This window comes from Melitaea cinxia, chromosome 5, assembly GCF_905220565.1.
Source record: "Melitaea cinxia chromosome 5, ilMelCinx1.1, whole genome shotgun sequence".
NCBI lineage: Eukaryota > Metazoa > Arthropoda > Insecta > Lepidoptera > Nymphalidae > Melitaea > Melitaea cinxia.
The window spans coordinates 7,794,204-7,821,447 of NC_059398.1; the positions used below are offsets into that span (position 1 = coordinate 7,794,204).

The following is a 27,244-nucleotide window of genomic DNA, read 5'->3' on the forward strand; positions in this document are numbered from 1 at the left end:
GGGAGGGTCGGGGTAGGGTCTGGAACACGCTTGCGATGCTGCTGGTGTTGCCGGTGTCTGTTGGCTATGGTAACCGCTTACCATCAGGCGGGCCGTACGTTTGTTTGTCGACCTAATTATATAAAAAAGACGTTAGCTCTCTGTTTCTTTTTTACCGTTGATATTATGGGGAACGTTCTGAAGAACTTCTCGATATGGCGTTGTCACGTTTACGCCATCGCACTATTCGAAGCAGGACTAAGCATCATCCATATCACTTTGTAGCTTGGCTTCCATCCAATGTACGGCTACATGCTCATTATTTACACGTACGTGCAAACTGTGAATGACCTACCTCTTGACGCTTGCTCTGAGTGCTAACTTGTTGGTTTTCGATCGTCGAGTGTACAGACATCTTTTCCCTTAAGGCGACAACGCACACGTAATTCGCCTAAAATGGTGCAGATGTTCATGGGCGGCGGTAGTTATTTAAAATCAGAACTGTCTTTTCTTTTCTCTTCCTTGTCGGAAAAATTGTTGTCCTTGTCGACTTATAAAATTATTAATGTTTGATTCATTATTTTTATTAATTATTTACTATAAAATATATGTAAATAACAACATATTTATTGTTATATGTAAAAAATTGATGTTAGCTATTTATAGTCGACCGCTAATAATAGACGCAGAACAAAAGGCAGTAATATTTATTGGTTTTCTCAAATAGGACGTTCTACAATATAATTTAATCGTCAATAATTTATTGTAACCGCAGACGAACGTGTATGTAATATTGAGGACCACCTATGTCGATATGATGCGAGATAGTACGCTGAAGCGCGAGTGCACTCTTTTAAAAATGTTACAAATATTTATATCGATTTTAAACTAAAAATAGTTTTTGTTAAATTATTGTCGTTTTTTTATTTAAATTAATGTATTATATTATCTGTGTTACAATATATTATACAGGATGTGCTTGTGGGGGAGCACTGGGCCAACTAAGAAAAAAATTAAAAATAAACTTATCTGCAACGGTCTAGGATTTTTTAATTTTTTAATTTAAGTACGAAATTTGATACCTTTGTCCAAACTTGGGGCACTACGGCCGCAAATTTAATAATGACGGATTGATTTTCTCTGGAAATAATCTTGGATAATCGACCTTGCTATCGCGCATAGCAAAATATTTCTAGCCACAACTGTTTCTTATTTTCAAATACTTAAAAATAAAAAATAGTGGTGGAGTGGAATTGGAGAGCGCAGGTATACGCGCCTGTTAAAAAGGTCTCTCATAAGAAGATGTAGAGCCTTTATTAGAGTAGGTAGCAAACAATTTGAACATGAACACCTGCGGGGTTATCCATTAATTACCGGACACTCTGTATATAATGTGTACTAAATATCTGAGTGTTTTAATAGGTATGCTAACTTGAATCTTTATAATGCTTACGTTGCTTTCAAAATAAGAAAACTAATTTGTGTATTTAGGAGACTGAGTACATCTGCTGGCAGAAAAAACTGTTTTTACTGTATACAATGCCCTAGTTAAATCGCTTCTCAGATACTGTATTACTGTATGGGTAGTCTTAGACATCAATCATCAGGTGGAGAGAGCTCATACTGAAGATTATGCCTGGTCAGCCGTTTAGATACCCTACCGATGACTTGTATGACGAGTGTAAAGGTCTAACGGTTCGGCAGCTTTTTGTTCAGACAACTGTATTTCGTAAACATTGCATAATAGGCTACAACAGGAACCTTACAAAAAGTAGAATTGATCTGATTTCCGCTGTCGAGAAGCCCAGAGCTAAGCTGGCGCAAAAGCACTTTTATATAAATGGCTTTAAAATCTATAACTTTATAAATATATTATTAAAAATATATACACTTAAAACTTACTTAAAACGGACAAAGTAAAAATAAAGTTTTTAGTTGGTTTCAATGTCTTATTACGAAAGAACAATTGTTTGCTCTGTAATACACTACGCGTCTAATTTGTAATTAAATGTAGCTTCCTAGACGGGAGAACCCTGTTAGTCTGAGATAAAGTTATCTAACTAGTTCAGATAACAGGTGCATTTTAATTTCGAATACAATTTTTTGTACCAACTTAGTTGACCTTAATTATAAAAGTGGTAATTGTACTTATTTATTTGTAACCAACAAAATATGTTTTTATTTTTTATTTTTATTAAAAGTTGTCTGTGTGCATGCGTGTGTGCGTGCGTGATCTAAGTTTTTATTATTCTAGAAGTAAACAACCTTATGTACTAGTTACCCATAAAATTTCATTATTAGTATATTTTCCTCATTTACTCGAGTAGGTAAATTCGATTCTAAATGAAATTGAAGAAACAAAACATAAACCGTAGCAATAATAACTGTCTCTTATACATCATCGAATATTAAAAGTGACACAGTTTATGTGCACGTATATAAAATATTTATTATTATCGTCCATTGTATGCAAAAGAAAATAGATGACTATCAGAAGTAAAACTGTTTGCGAGCAGTACTAAGCGTTTCGCCACATAAAAATTATTTTTCACGTCGCTTTTTCTTTGCTAATACGTTATTGTTGACATTATATAAAACAATAATTTAAAAGAATCTTGTTCGTACATCTATATCAATACAAATAATAAAAATGTTTATGTATTATGTTTGTGTACGCTAATCTCAGAAACGGCTTGTCCGATTTAGATGCGGTTTTCACTAATATATTGTGGTAAGCTTCACTTAACATTTAGTGTTTGTTTCATAAATAAAAAAAGGTATGCCAATTTAAAGAATCACGTTGAACATGTAAATACCCAAACGACGGTGTTTATAGACCAATACAAACCAAAAGACATATCCATAAAATGCTTTCCAAAGTCACTATTCCACGCGGACGAAGTCGTGGGTACAGCTAGTACATATATAAAATCGTTGAGTCATTTACTTATCACGAAATCTCAAAAACGACTAGACGTGTAAAGATGATATTTGGCAGGGAGGTGGTTTATAGTGAGTAGATTCACTTAGAACTTTATGTAATAAACTCTTCCTTAGCAGGTTCATGCTTACAGCTTAGAACTCATAACCGAAATTTTGCGTACGTTACTTCAGTCTATCGCAGTCCACCGCTGGACACAGGCCTTTCCAAGTTCACGCTAAAAACGTTGTGAACTCATCTTTTTTGCCCATAGTCACCACGCTGGGTAGGCGGGTTGGTGACCGTAGGGCTGGCTTTTTTTGCACCGAAGACGTCATCTATTATACTATATCTATCACAGTAAGAAATAGCAATTTTTCGTATAGGATTACAGATTTTTTTCTTTTAACGTGTCCCCAATTCTCAGCTCGATCTAAGTCTTTGTGTAATCTCTGTGTGGATCTTCTGTTCAACCTGGTAATAAAACATCAAGACTACTGTTATTTAAAACATTAACAATATTGGCTTACCGCTAAACTGCGACCGTACGTGAATAAATTGAAGCAATTAACATAGAATATACATGGATTTATATCATTTACATAAAATATACAATAGGACGTCTTTATATTTCAATATGTGAATGAATTGTGTCGCAGCTAATAAAATAATTATTATTTCTTTCTATTATTAGCAAATTAAAGAAACGCAAATAGATAATCGGTGTCACTTTTACTATTTGTTTTTGTTTCAAATACCTACCATTAATACGGATATATATCCGCCACCTTACTGCCATGATCGCTATCGGATGACGGCTTAACGTGCTCTCCGAGGCACGGTTGGGAGGCCCACAAGGACTGCACAAACACCCAGACCACGACAAACATCTGTATGGTTAATAACAATGTTTAAATGTAACAATATACATTGTAATACAAATGTTTGTCATGTGCGGGGATCGAACCCGCAACCGCCAGCGCAACAGCCACAAACCAGTGCTGTGACCGTTGCGTCAACGCGTCGTCATTATGAGAGCCTATGTAGTATAAAGTATTTTAAATATATAAACAATTAAACATCGAGAGATATAAAAGTCCTATGTTGAAAATATCACTATTGTATAAGGAAAAAGCTATTCTCTTTGTGTTCCTTTTTAATAACTGTTTGCTTTGTGGTTGTGTTCCTTTGTAACCAATGCTTTTGTGCACAACAAAAATAATTGTAGTAATTCAATCGGCAAAAATAAGATATATATATCTTGTGTCAGATACGTGCTTAAAATAATGTGAGATTGTTTAAGTTTTCTGATAAAAGGGATTTCCCACTAAGCTTCACGCTCTGATAAAACAATCATGTTTCTGATGTTGAATCGAAACACAGTGATGGTTGCTACCTTCTAACTCAATATATTTTTAACCGACTTCAAAAAAAGGAGGAGGTTACTCAATTCGACCGTATATATTTTTTTTTTTTAAATGTATTTTCGGGGATAACTCCGTCGTTTATAAACCGATTTTGATAATTCTTTTTTGTTGAAAAGGAGATATCCCTAGTTTGGTACCATGATAAGAAAACCAGGATCTGATGAAGGGATCCCAGAGAAATCGAGGGAAACTCTCGAAAATCCGCATAACTTTTTACTGGGTGTACCGATTTTAATGATTTTTAATTTAATCGAAAGCCGATGTTTATCATGTGGTCATATTTAAATTTCATCGAGATCTGATTACAACTTTTTGAGTAATCTTTGATAATGCGTATTTACTTGACTATTTTTTCGTCTACCTACGTTTTAATACTTGTCGATATAATTGAAGTCGGTTTTTCTTCGTTTGCCTGCAAACACAATTATGATAGTTATTTTCTATATTTATTCTTTAGTTTATTTCTCTATTTTACGTAACCCGTCTTAAAAATAAAAAAGTGCTTAATATATTATTATCGTGAGACTCTTTGAATAATAATCACTAATCTGATATACTTGAGTATAATAAAACATGTCATTGTCTTAATTCGAGGGTGGCGATCGATTTCATTCATAATTAATATCGGGTCCTAAACATAGTCATGCGGGTGGATATATGCAAGTCACGAACGTAGTACGTCAACATTCATGACCTTGGAGCTGCTCGTAGAGCTTATCTTGACGCTCACTAGCGATACTGCTCATTCGATTTCTGGTCGCGGTCGCCGCAAGCGCCGCGCGTTGCCACACATTTATTCGTGCACGCGCTTGTTTAGTGTTTACTGTTCAAACTATACAAGAAACCGCAAACTCTAGTTTACCTTTCATCGCATTATTATGATATGTTTTCACGAAGTGTATTACGAATTTAAATTGTTTTGAGAATTTTGGAAAATTATTTTAAAATGTATATTAGTGTTATGCTGTTAGTGATTTTACTTTCGTTAGTGATTGCCCTCACTATATTTCACTATGGAACGAACGGAAGAAAGTATTGGTACTTCAAAAAAGTTCCGTATAGAGAACCTTGTCCTATATTTGGAAATTTTGGTGCGACACTAACAATGCGACGAAGTTATACAAAAATGCTACAGTTTTTTTATAACCAATTTCGAGATGAAAAATATGTTGGTATCTTTCAAGCGAGAAGACCAGCTTTATTCTTGATAGATGTAGACTTAGTGAAGGCAGTACTTTCAAAGGAATTTCCAAATTTTAGTGATCGAATATCCGTCTCGACGGATACTCGACGAGAACCGCTTTTGCGGAATGTAGCGAACATGAGTGGTCCTGAATGGCAGAAAATGCGGCACATTGTCACACCTACATTTTCTTCGGCTAAAATGAAAGCTATGTTTCCTCTAATTGCAGATTGTGCAAAAACATTAAAAGCTGCTCTAGATATTGAGTCGTTTGAAGATGTTGAGGTTCCGAAGCTAATGAGCCGCTTCACAACGGATATTATTGGAAGCTGCGCGTTCGGAGTTGATCCTGGCTCTCTCAGAGATAGCCAGTCACCATTTTTAATTATGTCTCAAAAAATGTTCAAAACCGACCGTACAACGATTTTGAAACGCTATTGTCGTACGTTTTTCCCACGATTATTTAAGTTATTAAATCTCAAAACTTACTCATCGGACGTAGAGATATTTTTTACTAACATAATCAAACGAGTGCTGACGGAAAGACGAAGAACTGGTGCACAGAGAAGTGATTTTCTTCAACTTATGTTAAACGTGCAAAAAACGGAAACAGGATTTCCTATGACCGATGAATTAATAATATCAAATTCTTTTATATTTATGCTAGCCGGCTTGGAAACGTCGGCGACTACTTTATCGTTTTGCTTGTACGAATTGGCGAAGGATGTAGATTTACAAAACAATCTAAGAGATGAAATAGTTGCGTGCATAGATCGTTATAACGGACTAAATTATGACGCTGTTTGCGCTATGCGTTTAGTGACTCAAACGTATTTAGAAACTCTAAGAATGCATCCACCGACGCCACTCACTACTCGATTATGTACAGCCCCTTGCCTACTGCCAGGTACGGATTTGCAGATGAAAGTTCGAGATGCAGTTCTAATCCCTATATCGTGTATTCAAAGGGATCCGAAGTACTTTCCAAATCCAGATAAATTTGATCCGGAACGTTTTCAAGATGATTTGAATCCGATTGGCTTTTTTGCTTTCGGCGACGGTCCTAGAAGTTGTCCAGGTATGTTTAAAAATTAAAGTGATACTGTTCAGTTGCAATGTTTTCATTTAACCGAGATTCGAGTCAGTGTTTTAAAACAATTGCTTCGAATTATGCATTCGATAGTTACGTTGAAATTGTTTAATACGGAGTTATTTAAATTCAATTAAAGAATGTAGAAAAAAAATATTCAATTAACATTAAGTATACGACCGTTGTAAGTAAATATGCTCGGAAGAAATACAAATACCATTAAATAGTTTTTGTTAAGATAAATAGTTTTGCCACTTCACTGATAACGTATCCAACCCAAATTCTTTAAGATGATTATTTTTATTCTATGACAAAAACAGTTCTGTTGAATCAAAGTTATTACTTATAATATTTGCGTGAACTGTGGTTCTATGTCTCAGAAACTAATGGAGGTCAGTCTTAATTGTTATATATTGGACATTTAACCGTTCGATACCACAAACTCACCAGTCCAACGATTAGACCTATTTGATCCTATAAAATATATGCCATAAAATGTATCAACGTACATATAAACATATAATGAAAGAAGTACTATGTGTATTGGTATAGTATTTACGTGCTTTTTTTTAAATAAATAAAGCGATACATCCGTTTTATTCTTAATTTTTTTTATTCTAGAATTCTAATTTTAAAAAGCAATAGCATAAGCACTTTTCTTTTGTAGCATTCTAAATTCTACTTATTTCTAGTAAAAACATTTTCTCGATTTCATATGTCCATGTGTGTATTTAAACATTGTAATAAATAAATATGCGAAAGTACTTTACATGTTATATTGAATTAAAACTGAGGGTTTTAATATTGTTGTGGTTTCAGGTGGTCGGTTCGCCCAATTGATGGTATCAGCTGGACTGGCAACAATTCTACAAAATTTTTGTGTTGAACCGTGCGCCAAGACTACGCCAAGCATTGAATATGACTCAAGGAGTGTTATGTTAAAAAATAAAGGCAGCATCTGGCTAAGATTTAGGCCTCTGTAATTATATCGGGAGATACTATTTACGGAAGAGTTTATATAATTGAGATCTCACGTATTAGGACATATACGATTAGAAAGCGATAAGATATGATGTTAAACGCTGTTTAGAAATCAAATAGCGAATGAAGATTTAGCAAAATGTGATGGTGGAATTTTGCACTTATATCGTAGTTAGAACGATAGTAGAGTTAGAATTGTTTTCTTCAATAGTTCTAATACTCCTCTAGATTTTTATGTATATACGTCTTAACATCATTTTTATTTAATTTAGGAGGTGATTTTTAAAACTAGCCAAGTCCGCTTTTCCATAGTTCCACCTTCGATAACATTTGAAATGAAACTAATTATGTCTAAAACGCCATTTTCTAAAATAAATAAATAAATAATATAAATTATTTTCAAAAAAATTACATTATATCAGGCTTGGCTTAAAAACTAAATAGAAATAAAAAAGAATTTAAAATTAATTACAGTAGTAAATGTAACTGAAGAATTCGTTCAAAAAGTCTCAATATTAAGATGAAAAATTTTGAAAATTACCTCTTGAATTCTGGATAACAGATGAACGTTGCGCATTTATATTTCGTCAGTATTACTAAAACATGATAATTTACCAGTTGTGTAGGTATAAAGATAAATCTTATCGAAAACTTATAAAACAATGTTTTTATTTAAGATTTTATCAAGTGAAACGAATGTTTATTATTTACTGTATTGGTTATGTAATAATTTCGATATACGAGATTTTATTCTGTATAGAATATATTCTATAACTAATGGTATTTACGTTAAGAAAATTAAGAGTATTTTAAATTATTGTTAGGACTGAATATGTACCTAAGTAACTATTAAGATGTATTTGTCAATTATATTGAAGTGTGTATAGTAAACTTGATAATAAGAAAAAATATATCTATCTCAAATTTCGTTATTATTTTTATTTACTTGTAATGCATCACTTAAAGCCTTTGTAATTGGACGTAGTACCTGTTCAATATATTAATATTTATTTTTCTGTTCGCCTCTTTTTTGTAGCGATTGGCAGATATTAAAATTTGATACTGCATGCCAATTATTGCGACTGTTATTAAGGATCATATCAGAATAATCTAAACTGAATATACGAGTGTATAATGTAATGTAAAATTTGTTGTTATTCGACATAGAAAAGTTAATGGAATATTGAGTGGAAAATTAAAAATAATGATACATACGTCTCCGACAATTTCTATTAATAAAATATGAAACAAAATATTGACAAAAAATAAATAAATAAAAATCTAATTTTTTTATTGTGACGACGATGTGAAACGCAGTAGCCTCGTGTTTGTGATGTCTTTTATCATTTTATTGGGATAAGTTCATGTTCAAAGATTACTTATCAGTAAGATTCGAAAATAGCAACTTTATTAAATTGTACTGCAAACACGTGTAGTTGAAATTGTATTGTTTTTGTCTTTGTCTTTGTCATTAGTCTTAGAACCTAGCGCTAAAATATTTTCAACTTGATAGCTCCAATGAGTATTCTTAATTTTTTATTACTTGTAACAAAAACTAGGCACTCTTCTAAACTTAAACATGTTTGTCTCGAGAGACAATGGTGCATTAATCGCTTAAAAATTCTGACATGTAAAATGTAGCATTTTACTACCAACTGTCAGCATTCAGTATATCCCTTACAAATTTGAGGTTGTATTACAGGTATATTAACAAAATTATAAAGAAATAATTAATATTGGCGTTACCATAATTATAATAACTAATTCAAATAAACAAATAAACTACTTAGGTAGATTAGAGATATGGGAACACTTTTGAAAACGCAAATAATTGCCTCGTGAATACTAGACGTATTAAAATGCTAAATATCATGAAGACGATTTTTGCCACTTTTTAACCGACTTCCAAAAAAGGAGGAGGTTCTCAATTCGACCGTATTTTTTTTTTTTTTTTTTATGTATGTTACATCAGAACTTTTGACCGGGTAGACCGATTTCGACAAATTTTGTTTTAATCGAAAGGTGGTGTGTGCCAATTGGTCCCATTTAAATTTATTTGAGATCTAACAACTACTTTTCGAGTTATATCTAATAATGCGTTTTTACTTGACGCTTTTTTCGTCGACCTACGTTTTATTATACCGCATAACTTTTTACTAGATGTACCGATTTTGATAATTCTTTTTTTGTTGGAAAGGGGATATCCCTAGTTTTGTACCATGATAAGAAAACCAGGATCTGATGATTGGATCCCAGAGAAATCGAGGGAAACTCTCGAAAATTCGCAATAACTTTTTACTGGGTGTACCGATTTTGATAATTTTTAATTTAATCAAAAGCTGATGTTTATCATGTGGTTACATATAAATTTTATCGAGATCTGATAACTACTTTTTGAGTAATCTTTGATAACGCGTAGTTACTTGACTATTTTTTCGTCGATCTACGTTGTATTACTCTTCGATGTAATTGAAGTCGGTTTTTTTTTCGTTTGCGAGCAAACACAATTAATTATAAAATAAAAGGTATTGCATAAAGAGTATACTAGGCGACTCTTGTTGTTGCACAGGGTAACTGTTAACTTCCAACTTTATACGCTAAATAGCGATACGTGCAAATTGATACGCTAATGATAACCATCACATAGTTGCCGTAGCCATAGTTTCTACCTCATACGTTGCTAAGTGAACGCTGTACCTTATTTGGTACTGTTTAAGAATTAAAAAAAGCGTTTTGTTAAGTTGATTTACATACATACATTGCATATATATGAATGCAATATGAAACGACCGGAGCGCTTTATGCTTGGCATGTTAATCTCTTGACAGGGCTGTCAAGATAGCCAATCTAATAGACAGGCTTGGATTTACGTTGATTAAAATATTAAGAAAAAAACAACGACGTGTGACTCGCACGTTAAGGTTTCCGGATCACCGTGCAACAGTACTTTTTTAATCGATATAAAAAGCTAAAATAATATTTTTTTTTTATTTGGCGACCTTCTTTAAGTAAGAAGACTAGGTGTTGTTTTATTTATTTATTTTGTATAACAATGTGTACATTAGGAAATATTAAAATAAATTAGCGTCAAACAAATTTTATAATGGTAAAGTTTGTTTCCAAGATACCTTTGTAAGATGAACAGACAAATGGTGAAACAACGATGCTTCAGAAATATTAACTTAGTATTCAGAATGTAAAAAGGATAAACGTTAAACATATAACTCGACTATTTTTCTGTCACTTTGCAGATTTTTGAACATGAAGTGTTACGATCTTTGGAGGAAGGCAATTTCATGGAAGGATGTCTGCATATACTCGTCGATTTCCTTAACCAAAAAGAATATAAAAACTACTTAGGTAAGTTAATAGGTATTAAAGTCATTATGCTGATAGCTTATTCATTAGTCATTTTTACTTATTTTTTACATGCGATCATATTTCAGTCTCCACCTGTCGTACCTGATATTGATTTATAAGCAAAATCGTTACGTAATTGCACTTTGTCATTCATTTCCTTATTTCATTTACAATTAAAATCATAAGTTAATGTCTTAAATACATTTATACATAGCCACAGCAGCTTAAACTCTATGTTTACCATAAATAACAATAGATTGAAATTTGTGGCTTTATTACCTGTAAAATGGTCAACGAACTTAACAACAGAAAATTGAAACTTCGTATACACTATATTGTCCAAATGAGCTGAAATTGCTGCATTCTGAAAGAATAATGTGTGAAGAAAATTGTTTTAATATTTATATAAAAAATAATATTTATATTATTTATATTATATTATTAATAATATTTATATAATAATATTTATATTATAAAATAATATTTATATTTAAATGTTCATTAAGTAAAAAGTACACTTGGAAAAATATATACAATTATCCGTTTGCAACCTAACTCATAGTAAAAGGCGAAGTCGTAAATGTTTGACGAATGTGATTTTATTAATAAGTGCGTAAAATAATTAGTGTACCTTTGTATTTTATATATGCATTGGTTTTACGCAAGTAAAAGTGGAAATATTTTTATGTGGACATCTTCCGCAAACATACTTTGGCATTTTCCAGAGACAAGTATATACCGGAAATTAAGGAGGGAGCGATGATAATCCAATATAATATAAATAATATAAATAAACACATATGTTGTACAAATGTCACAGAATACTAAGTGTATAATTATGTACATATTTTTAATGAAACTAAAAAGCAATAAAAATGACTTCCTTGGAAAATTTTAGTAAATAAAAATAAATAATGGACTGTGACTGGTTCGAACTCCGGCGATTGTAAATGTTCGTTATAGGCTATATACAGACGTATGGCTAGATCTAGCCATTTTTTGTGTTTTTTGTCGCTGTATTTTGTGTTCGGGTACTTGATGCCCTTGAGTTTGAGAATTTTATTTATTTTATTTCTATACCTACTTTGAAGCCAATATTATATTAAATATCACAATATACGTTTATCTAAAAAAATAACATTTTTTGGCTAACTCATTATCATTACAAAATCATAATTGTATTATTTATAGATTGCCTATTTCCGTTTAGAAACATAATTTACTATTAGCTATAAATGTAACTTAAGTAAACTCATCAATCGTCGTTTTTTATATCATTTCAGAGCCAAATGTACCGTTATCACTGTTGGAACGTGAATCAGAATTTGAAGTGCGTGCGCAGAAAAACAACGAGATTGAACTGTCACCATGTCAACAATTTGAAAAACCTCCCCCTACAGCAGCATTAGTTGTTGCCATAGCAGATGTTATCTACAATATCACTATATACAAAACATCGCCCCTAAAAAATTGGAATGAACAAGGCCTGTATAGATTACTGTTCAAGTAAGTGGAATTTTTGTACATCCGTATTTGCAATTCGCTCGTTATGTTTTAAAACAATGTTGCGGATGTTGATATGTGATTTTTATACATTTTGCAAGGTCGTGTAACAATGATGTATTATTTGTAAAGTTTTTTTTTTCTTTGCACTTAAATCGTTTGCTATAAAATTATATGTTGCTAAACAAATTACGAATTAAAAGTCTGTTCCACCATTCTAGTGTATCGGTGAACAATATTTAGATTCTTGCTTGTTAAGTATATGTTTATTTATGCAAATATTTAGGTGTTTGTCGACATGGATTTCTTTAACATTGCCTGATCGTCTTTAAGGGCACATAATAGGTTAAATGTAAAATAAGTAGTGCTCACTGTTTTGATATAATTATTCTCGTTAACTGTGTGGCTACGGGTGCTGTGTGGCTACGGCACTAAAGAATTTAGCCACCCCCTCTCTTCCCGTGGGTGTCGTAAGAGGCGACTAAGGGATAACAAGGTTCCACAACCACCTTGGAACTTAAGAAGCCGACCGATGGCGGGATAACCATCCAACTGCTGGCTTTGAAGTACACAGGCCGAAGACGGGCAGCAGCGTCTTCTGTGCGACAAAGCCAGTAAGTACTGCGGTCACCAACCCGCCTGCCCAGCGTGGTGACTATGGGCAAAGCACATGAGTTCACGTTATTTTTGGCGTAAACTTGTGGAGGCCTATGTCCAGCAGTGGACTGTATAGGCTGTAATGATGATGATGATGATGATGATGATTCTCGTTAACAAAAATGATTTAGTGTCCTGTTGGAAACACATTCTACAGACAATCTCCAATAGATGCAGCGTAGCAAAATATTTTTCCACCTGCGTGACTATTACACACATGCGTGGATCAAGACGTGCGACGTGATTTGCTTGATTAATTAATGAATGCTTTTTCGGACGATTATCTGTAGTTATATAGTAGAGAATTTAAATTGTAACAAAATAATTGAGATATACCCGGCACATCAATAAATATCCAGCTCAAAATCTGGAACTAAATATTTCTGCTCTAAATTAGTATTGTGCTCCCGTGGTGAGTAAGGTAGCTAGAGCTCCCGGGGACGGTCAAGGGTAAGGTCTGCCACGCGCCTGCGATGCTTCTGGTTTTGCAGGCGTCTATAGGCTACGTTAATTGTATACGATCGGGCGGACCATAAGCATGTTAGCCGACCTAGTCGTATAAAAAAAGAAACTAAAGTGTGATATTTTTCGAGTAAGTCGATGGAGCAGTTTGCAATGACCCTGCCTTCTGCTTCGGACGTTGTTGGTTAGATTCCTACTCCGAGACACCAGCTGACGACCATGTTTTTTTTTTTTTTTTTTTTTTATGTCACTAGGTCGGCAAACAAGCGTACGGCTCACCTGATGGTAAGCGATTACCGTAGCTTATAGACACCTGCAACACCAGAAGCATCGCAAGCGCGTTGCCGACCCAATCCCCAATCCCCCCAGGAGCTCTGGTCACCTTACTCACCAACAGGAACACAACACTGCTTGAAAACAGTATTATTTAGTTGTGATCTTCTGTAAGGTCGAGGTACTACCCCATATTTTGAGCAGGAAATTCCTGCTGTGCCCTACCTCAGTTAAATGTGTGTTTGTTAAGGACATTTATTTATGAATGGTTCAGATGCGCGTCGTGGAGCGGGGTCCGGGAGCGCGCGGCGGTGCGCGGCGCGGCGTGTCGCGCGCTGTGCGCCGCCGCGCCGCACGCGCCCGCCCGCGCCGGCCTCGCCGCCGCGCGCGACTGCCTGCACAGCTTCCTTGCCACACTCACTCCCGTCGACGAAGGTATTGTGCCTCCCCATTGGTTAACTCGTATGTTCGGGGATAACTTCGTCGTTTATGAACCGATTTTGATAATTCTTTTTTTGGTTGGAAAGGATATATCCCTAGTTTGGTACCGTGATAAGGAAACCAGGATCTGATGATGGGATCCCAGAGAAATCGAGAGAACTTCTCGAAAATCCGCAATAACTTTTGACTGGGTGTACCGATTTTAATAATTTTTAATTTAATCGAAAGCTAATGTTTATCATGTGGTCACATTTAAATTTCATTGAGATCTGATTACAACTTTTGGAGTAATCTTTGATAATGCGTATTTACTTGACAAATTTTTCGTCTACCTACGTTGTATTACTTATTGATATAATTGAAGTTTTTTTTCCGTTTGCCTGCAAACACAATTATGCTAACGGAAAGTTAATTTTGAAATTCGATGTGTCCAAACACAACGGTTCATAAGCAAAAAGCTATATTTTATTTTTAACCGACTTCAAAAAACGAGGAGGTTACTCAATTCGACCGTATGTTTTTTTTATGTATGTTCGGGGATAACTCCGTCGTTTATGAACCGATTTTGATAATTCTTTTTTTTTTGTTGGAAAGGAGATATCCCTCATTTGGTACCATGATAAGGAAATAGGATCTGATGATGGGATCCCAGATAAATCGAGGGAAACTCTCGAAAATCCGCATAACTTTTTACTGGGTGTACCGATTTTGATGATTTTTAATTTAATCGAAAGCCGATGTTTATCATGTGGTCACATTTAAATTTCATTGAGATCTGATTACAACTTTTGGAGTAATCTTTGATAATGCGTATTTGTTCGTCTACGTACGTTGTAATACTTGTCGATATAATTGAAGTCGGTTTTTTCTTCGTTTGCCCGCAAACACAATTATAATATATAAACTGAAAGAGTAGCCCGATCCACACACAAATTACTCAGATTAAATGTATTTTTGTAAAGTGTTGTTTTAATCATTCGGAATTATTGGGAACAGATGCTTCTTTTGGTCATTGATGAAAAATCAAAAATCAAATGATGAATTTTTGTAAATTGTACGTCCCTTCACCTTACGCCTAAATAGTAAAGTTATTAATTGATAAAGTTATATTACGTTAAAAAATTTGATAATGCGCAATGAACCTCATCCGGACTACTGCTACAATTTTAGTAAAAGTCTTTATTTTGAGATTTCTACTAAAAGGAACAGAAAAAGTATAATTGCTACTATAAAACAACATTTAAAGCCTTTACTTAAATCGATTTTCGTACAATCTGAATGTAAAAATATTTCTGTCATCACGACAAAAGTCCATTATTCTGTCTTGACAATAAAATAAACAAAAAGGTTCTACTTGAAAAACAGTAACGTAATATAAAATGATTGTAGTGTTTTTTTTTACATACATATTTTTTAAGTAATATATGTAATTTATTATTGTACCAAAATTACTATTACTATAATCATGAGTTTTATTTTAATTGCAGAGGATATGGATTCAGAGTGTGTGTCTGCTAGTACTTACGCACTGCATTTGCTCGCAATGCTGTTGAGTGAGAGAGCGGTCGGAGACGTGCTGTGGGCGGAGTTACAGAGAAAAAACATGCAACTGTTCCATTTATTGCTTCAAGCCTTGGAAAATAATGATAATGGTATAAATATGCCTTATGTATCAATTATTTCTTTTATAATATACTTTTATATTTTCGTTTTAATACGTCTTCCTATTAAATAATAAAATTTTGGGATTAAAAACGTACAAAATGCACAATCAAAATTTTGGTTCTTGTTTTTTTGAAGTAATTATTATGAGTGATTGATATTAATATTGATTCGTAAAATATAATCTTTAGAAGATAATATTTTATGCAATAATTGACAATATAAAAACGAGTATAGTACATTCTTTTCAAATTTACAGATTTTCAAGAATCAGCAATCCACTGTATAACAGAGCTGGCTCGCTCGATCTCTCATAAGAAATGCAACGATGCGTCAAGGGATCAATCTTATCTGGAATTTTTTGAGAATTATCTGTCACCGCATCTTGAAATACAACATGACAGATTAGGTGCAGGCGATAGTGCGAGAAATGATTGTCAGCCGGAGTATTTGGTTGAGGAATTTTCCAGAATTTTAATGAACATGTATCAAGATCTCACCGATAAGAATAAATGTCTCGCTAGTCAAGGTATTACTAAAAATGATAAATGTATCGAGATTTGTTATATAAATACGAATATTAATGGTTTGAAAATTATTAGAAATTTGTCTGATACAACGAAGACGATGTTATTTTAAAGTTACAACATCATTCTACATTTATGCGTTAAGTTCTGATCCTGTTTAAATTGCAGAATAAAAAGTAGCCTATATGTTAATTGTTAGTATTTACATATATAGATTTATTATAAGAGTCTTAGCAGTTTTAGAGTCAAATAGGTAACCGTCCATATCCATCCGCAAACTTTAAAAAAAAAGTTACAAGCGACGACCTTACGGAAGTACAACTATACAAACTAGCTCATTGAAACTTTTTATTTACTGTAGAACTTTATAACTCGAAAGATTTGAGCGGGTTTCAGGAATATTATCTAGTGTTATGAATTGGGTATTAAATCGACGTGACCGAATCTTGGTTGGATATTTAACATAGTCGAAACTTAACCAAAACTTATATTTTAAACACAAACCTTAGTTTTTCGATATATGTTACACTAATTATACTTTTAAGAAGACTACACTGGGCAGTGCAAAGTATTCTAGCGGATCCCTTATCAGAATCTGCTAGAATGATTTTTGATTTTTATAAATTATCCTTTGTTTGATTTATGTAACTAGATTTTAGTAATTGAGGTATTTTTGTTTAAGTTTTTTGTGCGTGTTCCAATTATTTTGTAAAAGTTATAATGGGACTGGCATGTCCTTGTAGGACAAAAGTCCCTAAAATCAATAAAAGAAAAAAAAAGATTACATATCTAAGTAACATTGTCCCAATTCACAACGAAATCAAATTCGATGGATAACTAAAAAAGATTGTGCGAATCTATGGTTAAAGAAATTTATTTCTCATCAGAATCGCAATCGACTCACTGAGAAACATTAGAAACAGTTACGATAAGGATGAGGGTAGTTTATAATGAAATGTGCTCTCGCTGTGCAGACGAGCGCTGGCAGCGCGTGTGCGCAGCGCTGGCGGCGCTGCAGCGGGCGAGCGCGCGCGTCCGCGAGTACTGCGTGCACCGGCGCCTGCCGCGCGCGCTCGCCGCCGCGCTGCAGCGCCTGCGGGACGCGCTCTCGCTGCACGGGCGGCCCGCGGAAGTCATTCGGAACGCGGACCATGTTCGTATTGAACAATATGTTATATATGTGGGTATTTACCGCTCAGCGACAACGGTGACAACGGACAACAAGAAAATGGTTTTATAAAAAATAAATAAATAAATAAAAAGGATTTAGTAGGTGCTCGTTAAATTTATCAAAATCTGTAAAATATTATAGTAAAGATGAAGGATAACTAAAACAATGTGATTTAATGCAATCTGTCATGAAGTTACTATGGAATGAAACTTGTCCCACTATAAAATAAAGACTTTTTTTATTCTGTCGAGGATTTGGAGTGTGGTTTCGCATATGTAGTATCTCAAAATTACTTCCCAGAATTGCAGATGTTTTTACTATATTTTTTAGTTCAGCAGTGTCATCCCTTATTTCTATTTGCGTTTTTTTATTGTTGATTCGGAATTCATTAACTATTTACGAGAAATAAAAGTTGTTAATCAGTACATTTAATTATTAAGTTAAAAAAGATGATAAAATTAAGTTTACGACGTCTGAAACGCAATTTACTGGTTTCAGGAACCCACTCTAAACACACTTGACGCAGTTCTCACGCTAATTACCTCGTCGATGTACGAGTGTCCTTCCGCTAAAGATCTCTTCGCGGAGGACTTAGCGCCCTCCCTCGCCCGACTGTGGCCGTGGTGCATGATGACGGAGCGTTTAAGAGATACGATCATGTGTCTGCTGGTTACCTTTACTAATGGTTGTGCTAAAGGTAAAGTTATTGTAAATGTAAAGCAACCCATGTTTGTTATCTATTTATGTCAACAGACATATGGTTTTTCTAGCGTTGTGACTATGGCAACTGACTATTTTAACGCCAATAGATTTATAGCACTTTTTGTAAAAAAAAGGCCTCAGTATTGCGTTTATACTGCCGTATTTGGGTAAAAGGCAGTAATAAATTTTCATTGCTTTTGTAAAATGTTGACATCATTGCATTTCTTTTATATTAACAATTGTAAAATATATCATTAATCCTACTTTATTAAGCCACTATATAGGTATTTATTTCGAACAGACACAAAAGTCAAGTTCCTTAGATTTCGATGTAGTTCTTTATACGTTATGTCGTTTCCCCGAGGGCGGTAGGTGAGTGTGTCGTGTTCCAGCGTGGGGCGGCGCGTGCGCGTGCGTGTGCGGCCGCAGCGTGCTGCAGCAGGTGTGCGCGCTGGCGGCCCGCGAGGCGGCGCGCGCGCGGCCCTCCGCGCTGCTGGCCCGGGCGCTGCGCGTGCTGCGCCACTGCGCGCAGCACCACCACTGCAGGACTATTATCATTAAGGTGTGCGACATTAGGTCGAGGAAAACGTTTCTTCGTATTTCGTATACATTTTTTTTTTGATAGTGTGCTGCCATCCAACATACAAAAACTCTGAATTTTTGTTGGTCGGGCTTTGTGATGAACGACAACACATTTGCTGTTGATTAATCCTGGCCGCTTACTCTCAATTTCTCACTTAAGTCTTATCAGCTGTTGACAGTAGAAATTCAAATGGATGGTTTTTCCCGGCGGTAAAAGCTCATAATGAATTATCTCTTCCAATCCCATCATACACTCAACACCACCTTATTGCGTGAAAACCTAGGTTTCGCGATAGTCTGTGTGGCTTGACCGCCCTTTAACTACGATCTCTTGCGTACATTCTTATCGTAGGTGATCTATTTTTCGTCACCAGTTATCAATCTCTTCAAAAATGGTTCGATATCATTACGTCTTAAGAGACAATAGCAAATGAGTCTCGGTCCTCGGTCGGAGACGGTCCATTGGGTTTCTTTCAGTGAAATCTTGTGGCACCCATATATCGAGCATTTTTGTATAGCCATCCTTTCTCAAATAGGTCAAAACTGTTTTATGGTCAATTTTCAGATTTTCAGCTATATCGTAACTACTTAAATGTCGATCTAGCTCTTCTTTTCCAAAAATGTCCAAGTTCATCTGTAATTAAGCAACCAGAGCAAAATGCATCTCTGACATCAAAATTTCCTGACTGAAAAATATTAAACGAATTTCGTGCTACTCTTACTGACTCTGTATTAGGTCTATAAATGTCACAATTTTTGACGTGGCTTAAGTCGCATTTTTTCTTTTTTTAAACTATTTTACAATTTTAAAATTTACCGAATTTTTATTGTTGGATTCACCCATTTTTGCGGCCAAAAAAAAGCAAAGGTAAGTGGCGGGTTTGTTTTTACTTTTTAATTTAGGTTTAAAGAACTTTATTTTTTTTTTCTCAAGAACATTACAGTTCACTTATGAGTATTGTACATATAGATACTTTATTAAATATGTAACAAACAGTTCGACCGTATTTGTTTAAATAGGTAATGACTCAAAAAAGGGAAAGGTAGCAATAAAGAATCATGTTTATTTATTTGTTTACTACGAGTATTATGAATCATATTGTGAACACGGTTTAGTTTGTCTTTTTGTTTGATTGAAGGTAGTTGATAAATTAATGTGAATGTTTATGAGTGATTTTTTTGTTGTGATTGTATATGTATATATATATTTTTGTTTAATTGTTATATTTATTCATTTGTGTTTTATGTTTATTTATCCATTACATTTTAAGTATAATTTTTTATTTTTATTTTTTTTTTATTAATTTTTTTTTTTATTTTTTATATTTATTCATTTATGCTTTATGTTTATTTATACACATTATGTTTCAAGTATATATTTTTTTAATTTACTTTTGTATGTAGAAAGGTTTTCACATATTTTTATTTCATTTGGTAGTTTATTGTACCTCATGACACCATCATATAAAATGTTTCTTTTACCGTACCCTGTTCTTGGTGTAATGAGTTTCAGTTTGTGTGTATTTCTTAAGTTGTGTGTATACTCGCGTTTGATAAAAGCTGTCTGCATGCGGATGTGTCCAGATAAAATTTTTTTTATTAACATGCATATGTTTACAGTGTAAATTTGCTCAAGGTTAAGTATTTTAGTGGTTTTGTATAGCATAGAAGTAGGTGTTAGCTTGGGATATTGGAATAACACCTTAATAGCTTTATTTTGTGCACGTTGTAATGGCATGATATTCGTTTTAGCGGCGCTGCCCCAGACTTCTATTAAATATGTAAGTTTAGATTTTATAAGCGCATTGTACAGCATATATCGTATTTTAGGTGGTATACAAGAAGACATCCTCCGTAGCGCGCCTATGAATTGTGTAAGTTTACTTTTCAGGTGTTCTATGTGGGGTCGCCATGTCAATTTATCGTCCAAAATTAAGCCAAGGTACTTTTCTTGGTGTGATCTACGAAGAATTTCGTCGTTAATACGTAATGATATATCGTCCGGTATTTTTTTATTTTTTGCACTGAAAATCATGTAAGAACTTTTCTTTTCGTTAACTGTTAGTAGATTACATTGACACCAAATGCTGTATTGGCGTAGATCTTGCTGTGCTTGTTTGACCAATTCTGTTAGGTTCTTTCCGAAGTAAAAAAGACATGTATCGTCAGCATATAGTGTAATATGTCCAGTTAGATTGATATTAGTTACATTATTGACGTAAATTAGAAATAATAATGGTCCTATTACGGATCCCTGGGGAATACCGCAGGTTAAACGTTGGGGATTGCTTGTGTAGCCTGGTGTACCGATTTTAACAACTTGTGTTCGAGTTTCTAAGTATGATTGAAATATGTCGTAAGCAGGTCCGGATAACCCTAAATTTTTTAGCTTAGCTAACAGTAAGGAATGACTAACGGTATCGAAAGCTTTCTGAAGGTCGATGAAGATACCCAGACAAAAGTTTTTTTTATCAATCTCTGTATTTATTTTCGTTATTAAATCAATTACTGCTGATACCGTTCCGGATTTTTGACGGAAACCGTATTGTTGCGTAGAAAGGAAACTTAAACTCTCCAAGTGTGCCATCAGGCGCCTATATATGACACTTTCAAAAACTTTTGAAATCACAGGCAGCACAGAAATCGGACGATAGTTACCCGGATCAGTTTTTGGTCCGGATTTGTATATCGGAGTTATTTTTGCTATTTTCAAACTATTAGGAAAAGTTCCTGTAGCCAAACATTTATTTATACAATCTGTTAAATTTTTTACTATAAGGTCGCAGATAAGTGATTTTGTGCTGATGCCGTCGATACCTGTACTACACGATTTGTCTAAACTTTTAATGATATTTTTTACTTCTTTAATGGTGCAAGGTTCAAAATGTGTTATTATATGTTCGGGTTCTTCATTTAGGTAAGTCATAGTGTTAATAAATTCATTTGGATGATATTTTGGTATTTTTTGAGCCAGTTCAGAGCCGATTGATGAAAAAAATATATTAAATTTTTCGCATATATCATTGCCATTGTTAATTGTTTTACCTGATACAATTAAGGTAGGAAGATATGAGTAATTTTTAATTTTATTGTTAGCTAACGTATTAATTAAACTCCAAAGCTTTTTTGAGTCATTTTTACAATTTTTAAAGGAATTATAATAAAATTCTTGTTTTGTGTTTCTAATTAATTTGTGTAAGTTATTTCTTTCGGTTAAAAATTGACGTTTTAATGTTTCGTTTGTAGGATTGCCTTTAAGTTTCTTCCATAGATGATTTCTTCTGTATATTCCATTAGTAATATTTCTGTTAATCCAATCCTTCTGGGGTAAATTTAATATTTTTACTTTTTTTATTTTATTTGTTTTTATTTTTTCTAATATATAAGATTCTAAAGTAGTGTAGTTGTGCTCTTCATTATTTAGTATATTTTTCTTCATACTTTCATATAATGATATGTAGTTTATTGCTTCATATGATGTCCGTTGTAAGGGATTGTGTCCATGCTTAAGTAGTTCCACATATATTTGTTTGTGATCAGATAGCGGCGAGTCAATAATTGATAGATGAAATTTCTCATTATGGATATTTGAGCAAATATGATCTAATATAGTTTTGGTTGTTGTTGTCTCTCGAGTACAATATTTGATGTCTATTTTATTCAGTATGTCATAGCCAGTTGTTTGTAACATCTCTTTGTAGTATAAAGTTTCGCTGGTTTCGCTTAATAAATCAATATTAAAATCTCCAAAGACGATACTTCGTTTCTTATTTTCCAATTGCATGGTATATTTATCAAGGAAAGTATACAAATGTTTTCTTCCTGGATTGTAAATAGCACCAATATTAATAGAATATTTTCTCAGGTAAATCCATAGATAATGTACGTCGTCGTCGCAAATATCTTCCAGGATGTCATATTGTAGGCTGTTATGGATAAAAATAGAAACACCTCCACCTCTCTTGTCCAAGCGATAATTGTAAATATGTTTATAGTTAGGTAAGCTAAAAGATTTGGCATCTGATTCGTTTCTTATCCATGTTTCTGTTAATATTATTAAATGAATTACATTCTGTACAGCACTCAAAATACATTTCAATTCATCAAACTTTCCAGATTTGCACAAACTGCGTATATTTGTATAATAAAAAGTTAAACTTGACTTCTGTGTGGGTAGGTCTTTATAATCATTACATAGAAAGTGTGTATTTTCTTGAGATTTTATTGGTTGAATATCTACAACTGAGCTCCGTTTTTTGACTGCTTTTTCACAATTTTAGGGACATTTTTAATATATTTTATGGTTAAATCTAAATCTCCGTTTTTTTCACGGCGATCTAATTCCTCTTTAAGATGGTTCATATAATTTCTTTGAGCGGGTGTCTGATCAGAGTATAAACGTATGTTACGCGAATTTTTCGGTTGATTTTGCAGTAGGTATTTAGCAGTTTCCGCTGTTGTGAAGCATACTTTAAGTAAGCGGCTTTTTTCAGGCTTATTTTTGCCTAATCTAAAGATTTTAACTGGATCTGGGCATTCGCTAAAAATAGATTTAATCAATTTTACTACTTCATCACGGTCGTAACTTTGTCTTTGTTCTAAGTTGTTATTTTTTAATTCATGTATACCCGCAATTATAATATTTTTTTGTCGCTCAATTCGTTGTTGTATTTCTAACACAGTGTCTTCATTACATGAGAGTAGCGATTTTTCAGCTGGTTTGTCGGTTTTGCTAGATTTTAATGCGTGTAAATCTGTTTCCAGAAAATTAATTTGTTCTTGCATAGTTTTATGAGAGCTTTTAATTTCAGATAGTTCACTGCGTAGTTTTAAATTTTCTTCAATCAAATTTTCGTTCATAATTTTAATGCATCTAATTTCTTTTTTAATGTCAGCTAGCTCCTCCCGTATCAGCTGTGCAATTTTTATATTTTGGTTTTCGGTAGATTTTTCCAACAAAGAAACCATGTCATAGCGATATTTTTGGAGTTCACTATTTATGTCTACTTCCATATCGGGCAACTTTCGTTTTCTTTGACCGACAAACGCATCATACCGGGACATAGCTGACAAGTCCGGCTCCGAACCGCTTCCGCTACCGCGTATCGGTGATCGTTGTACACTCATCCTTATTAAACAAATATTGTAACGTACCTGCACTTTGTTTGCGGCCGGGTACTTCTTTTGTTGAATAATAGTTTGATAATTTATTGCAAATAGATCTTTCACAATATAAACTTAAGTTTGACTTTACGTTGTTTGTATATTTTATTTTATAGAATAAATTTTACACACGTCTGTTCTGGTCGACTATTCATTACGAATACTATCTTTTCAACTTTAAAATGTCACTTTTTCATGGTATCAAAGGAGCCAGTTACAAATAATACAACCTACGTACTAGGAAATACGAAACTACTTTTTCTCCGACCTAATTATGTATGTGCAAAAATATATTTTTTTAAATTATTTAACGAAAGCTGCAAGCTGCTTCATATTGATAATTCAATCGTGTTGTATTTTAATGCAAAATTAAGATAATTAAAAAATATGATGTCTCGAAACCTGCTCGACCGTCGCTACAACTGTTATATCTGATCAAACGAGATATAGGTGCGATTCATGAACGCGTCACACTTGTTTCGCAATCCAGAGCGACGTGCTGTCGTGCACGAGCCGAGCGCGCGGCCGCAGCGGCGGGCACGCGGCGCACGCGGGCGGGCCGCTGGCGCGCCTGTGCGAGGCGCTGGCGCGGCACAGCGACGGCGCGGCGGCGCTGCTGGCGGCGCCGCGCCCCGCGCCCCTCGCCGCGCTGGCGCACGCCGCGCACCACCACCGCCTCGCCTTCCTGCAATCGCGTCAGTCCATATGCAGCTGTTCCATACTTTCTAAACTCTATTTTTCTAACTCTATATCTGTTTACAAAGCACGATTTGTCGCTATTGATAGTAAAATTAATGTTAGTTCAATATCGCACAAGAATAATTATCCCGCCCGGGCCTTAACCGTCTTCAATGAAAGTTTGAAGATTACAAAGAAAAAAACGTGCGTTTCAGTCATTGGGTTATCTTATCTTCATAACGTATAAGTTTCTCGCTAGAAATTATTACAGAAAAAATAAGGTACATGGACTATATTCGTTACAAACAAAAGATACATTTTGTAAAGTCTAACTCATTGGATATAACTTTCAAATTAAACAAGCTTACGTCATTTACAATTCTAGCGGAACTTTTGGAAATATTATCAGCTGGTCTTCTAACGGGCGACACTGCCGAGATAGTTTCGGCGGCAAGAGCAGTTTGGGCGTTGGCAGCTAATAACCATCGGGTACATTTTCTTGATATTTGTGTATAGTAATTTAACTACTATTGTATACTTGAAAGTTCATGATAATTATTCTTACTTTGTTATACTGTTAGTATTTCTAGTTGGTATAAAATATTCATATATTAAAGATATTATTCGATATACGTGAAGGATGCTACTATAATTTTTGATGTTTTTAACGTTAACGCTGTTTTCAGGCGAAACTAGTTCTGCGTAGTGCGGCTATACCAGCGGCCGTGCAGTCGTCTCTACAGCGGCTACAAAGAAACGTGTCGGATGAAGCGACACAGCGCGCTGTACAACTCCTCACCTACACGCTAACTGTGTTAAAAACTACTTGAAGAATAACGATCTTTAAGTTTGTTAACTACAATTTAATGATACTATGACAATCGTTGAAAATAGATGTAATCGCAAATTGATGTGTCGTCTTTTGACAGCTGTTTATTGTGCCAATTTAGTGATTTTTGTTGGCCTTTTTCTAATATCGTTTATTTGATAAACAAAATCGACAAACAACCTGTGATTGCAACTGTTTTTTTTTTAAATAACGGGAGTTTCCAACAATTATCTATCTTATATATTGACTATGTACTTTACTGTTAAAAAACCTTTTAGTATATAAATATGTACTTTAACAACGATGCTGACTGTAATTTAGTAATTGTAATCAATATTTGTATCAATTTCTTTATTTCATGGTGGCTTTAGTAGCGATGTTTAAAAAGAATATGAACAAGTATTATATTTTTTACTACTAACGAATTTTTTTTATTGCAACCTTAATTCCCTGCCCTCGCCCTATTTCTGATAACAAAATTCTAGAAATAAGTTGTTTATCCATAATCAACTAAATTGTGTTGAATTTTAAGCATTATACTATACAAAATTAAAACTAGATTTTAACAGAAATTGAAATTATTACTTTAACAATATAACTGCAAATAGTATCTATAGCAGTTATTTATTTAAAAAAAAAAAAAAAAAACCCTTTAACACATCTTGGCATTTTATTTTATATTACACAAATTATTTTTTTTTCTTTTGCAAATGAAAAATATATTTAAAAATTAAATTAAAATACATTTAAAGTTTGTTTGTTCAAAATTTATTATATTATTTTACAATTATTAATCTATCTCGTCTGTTGGCCCTAACTTTCACAAAACGAACGGTAGGAGTGTTACATAATATACTAACGAGGAACTTATTCAATCTTTACATTAAAAAAAAAAACGATTTGTAAGGAAGCCCTATCAATTGAGTCTTCTCAATTACATATTCATATTTGTGAGATATTTATATGTCTCAGGGACATAATTAAATTTAACTGAAATTTGCCATAAAAAGGTAAACAGTAAGTAAAGTTGGAAAATGACGGTAGAAGAAAAATAAATAATGCAAAATGCACTCGATTGGTTCGAACACTATCTTATGTTCAGGCTATCTTATTTTTTGGATCCGATAAGTTAAACAGTGATAGCATATACACCTTCGGCGAACGACACGATTTTTACAAAGGGAAGTTTATATTGCTTATTATCGCCATAAAGCGTGATAATTCATGTTTGTCCGGCTGTCGGGCGAGCGTCAGTAAGATCGCGCCCCTGCCGCGGCACCCGCGCGCTATTTTAGTGCGGTAGTACTCGTTCGTAACGTTGATCAATAAGGAACAATGAATCTACGAGACGGTCGCGACCGACGGTCTGCCTTTTGACCCGAGAAGTAGAAACGCGACGAAGCGTCCTTGTGTCCTTCGGCGGTGACGGCTTATTGTGCTGTGCATTAGAAATGTCGTTGCCGATATTCAATTTTCCACCAGAGAGTTATTCGGCCGTTTACACCGGTGATGTTACGAATGTAAACGTGAGTATGTTTGTGCTAGAGTGGCGAGTGGCAACGTTATCGATACGCGACATGCGTATGCGCGCCGTCAAGGCCACGACGGTGTACAACTACACAGTAGTGCATTCAACTCCATTTGACAAATATCG

The 27,244-nt window shown here is 34.1% G+C and overlaps 2 protein-coding genes across 2 annotated transcripts in view; both read left to right on the forward strand.

Annotated features, from left to right (window-relative positions):
* Nucleotides 1–26,011, forward strand: part of LOC123653795 — a 59,552-nt gene extending 33,541 nt beyond the window's left edge. Inside the window, exons 23-33 of the mRNA XM_045589776.1 lie at nt 10,832–10,940; nt 12,224–12,446; nt 14,110–14,270; nt 15,764–15,928; nt 16,198–16,467; nt 17,440–17,618; nt 18,135–18,333; nt 18,731–18,900; nt 24,574–24,778; nt 25,147–25,250; nt 25,448–26,011. Coding sequence (XP_045445732.1) covers nt 10,832–10,940; nt 12,224–12,446; nt 14,110–14,270; nt 15,764–15,928; nt 16,198–16,467; nt 17,440–17,618; nt 18,135–18,333; nt 18,731–18,900; nt 24,574–24,778; nt 25,147–25,250; nt 25,448–25,591 — 1,929 coding nt within the window. The 3' untranslated portion in view covers nt 25,592–26,011. The remainder of the gene's footprint in view (nt 1–10,831; nt 10,941–12,223; nt 12,447–14,109; nt 14,271–15,763; nt 15,929–16,197; nt 16,468–17,439; nt 17,619–18,134; nt 18,334–18,730; nt 18,901–24,573; nt 24,779–25,146; nt 25,251–25,447) is intronic.
* LOC123653504 (cytochrome P450 6a2-like) lies at nt 5,273–8,508 on the forward strand. Its single transcript, XM_045589494.1, has 2 exons — nt 5,273–6,587; nt 7,419–8,508. Exons 1-2 carry the CDS (start codon nt 5,273–5,275, stop codon nt 7,580–7,582), a joined length of 1,479 nt encoding a protein of 492 aa, XP_045445450.1. The 3' UTR covers nt 7,583–8,508.
* Nucleotides 26,012–27,244: the final 1,233 nt, after the last annotated feature.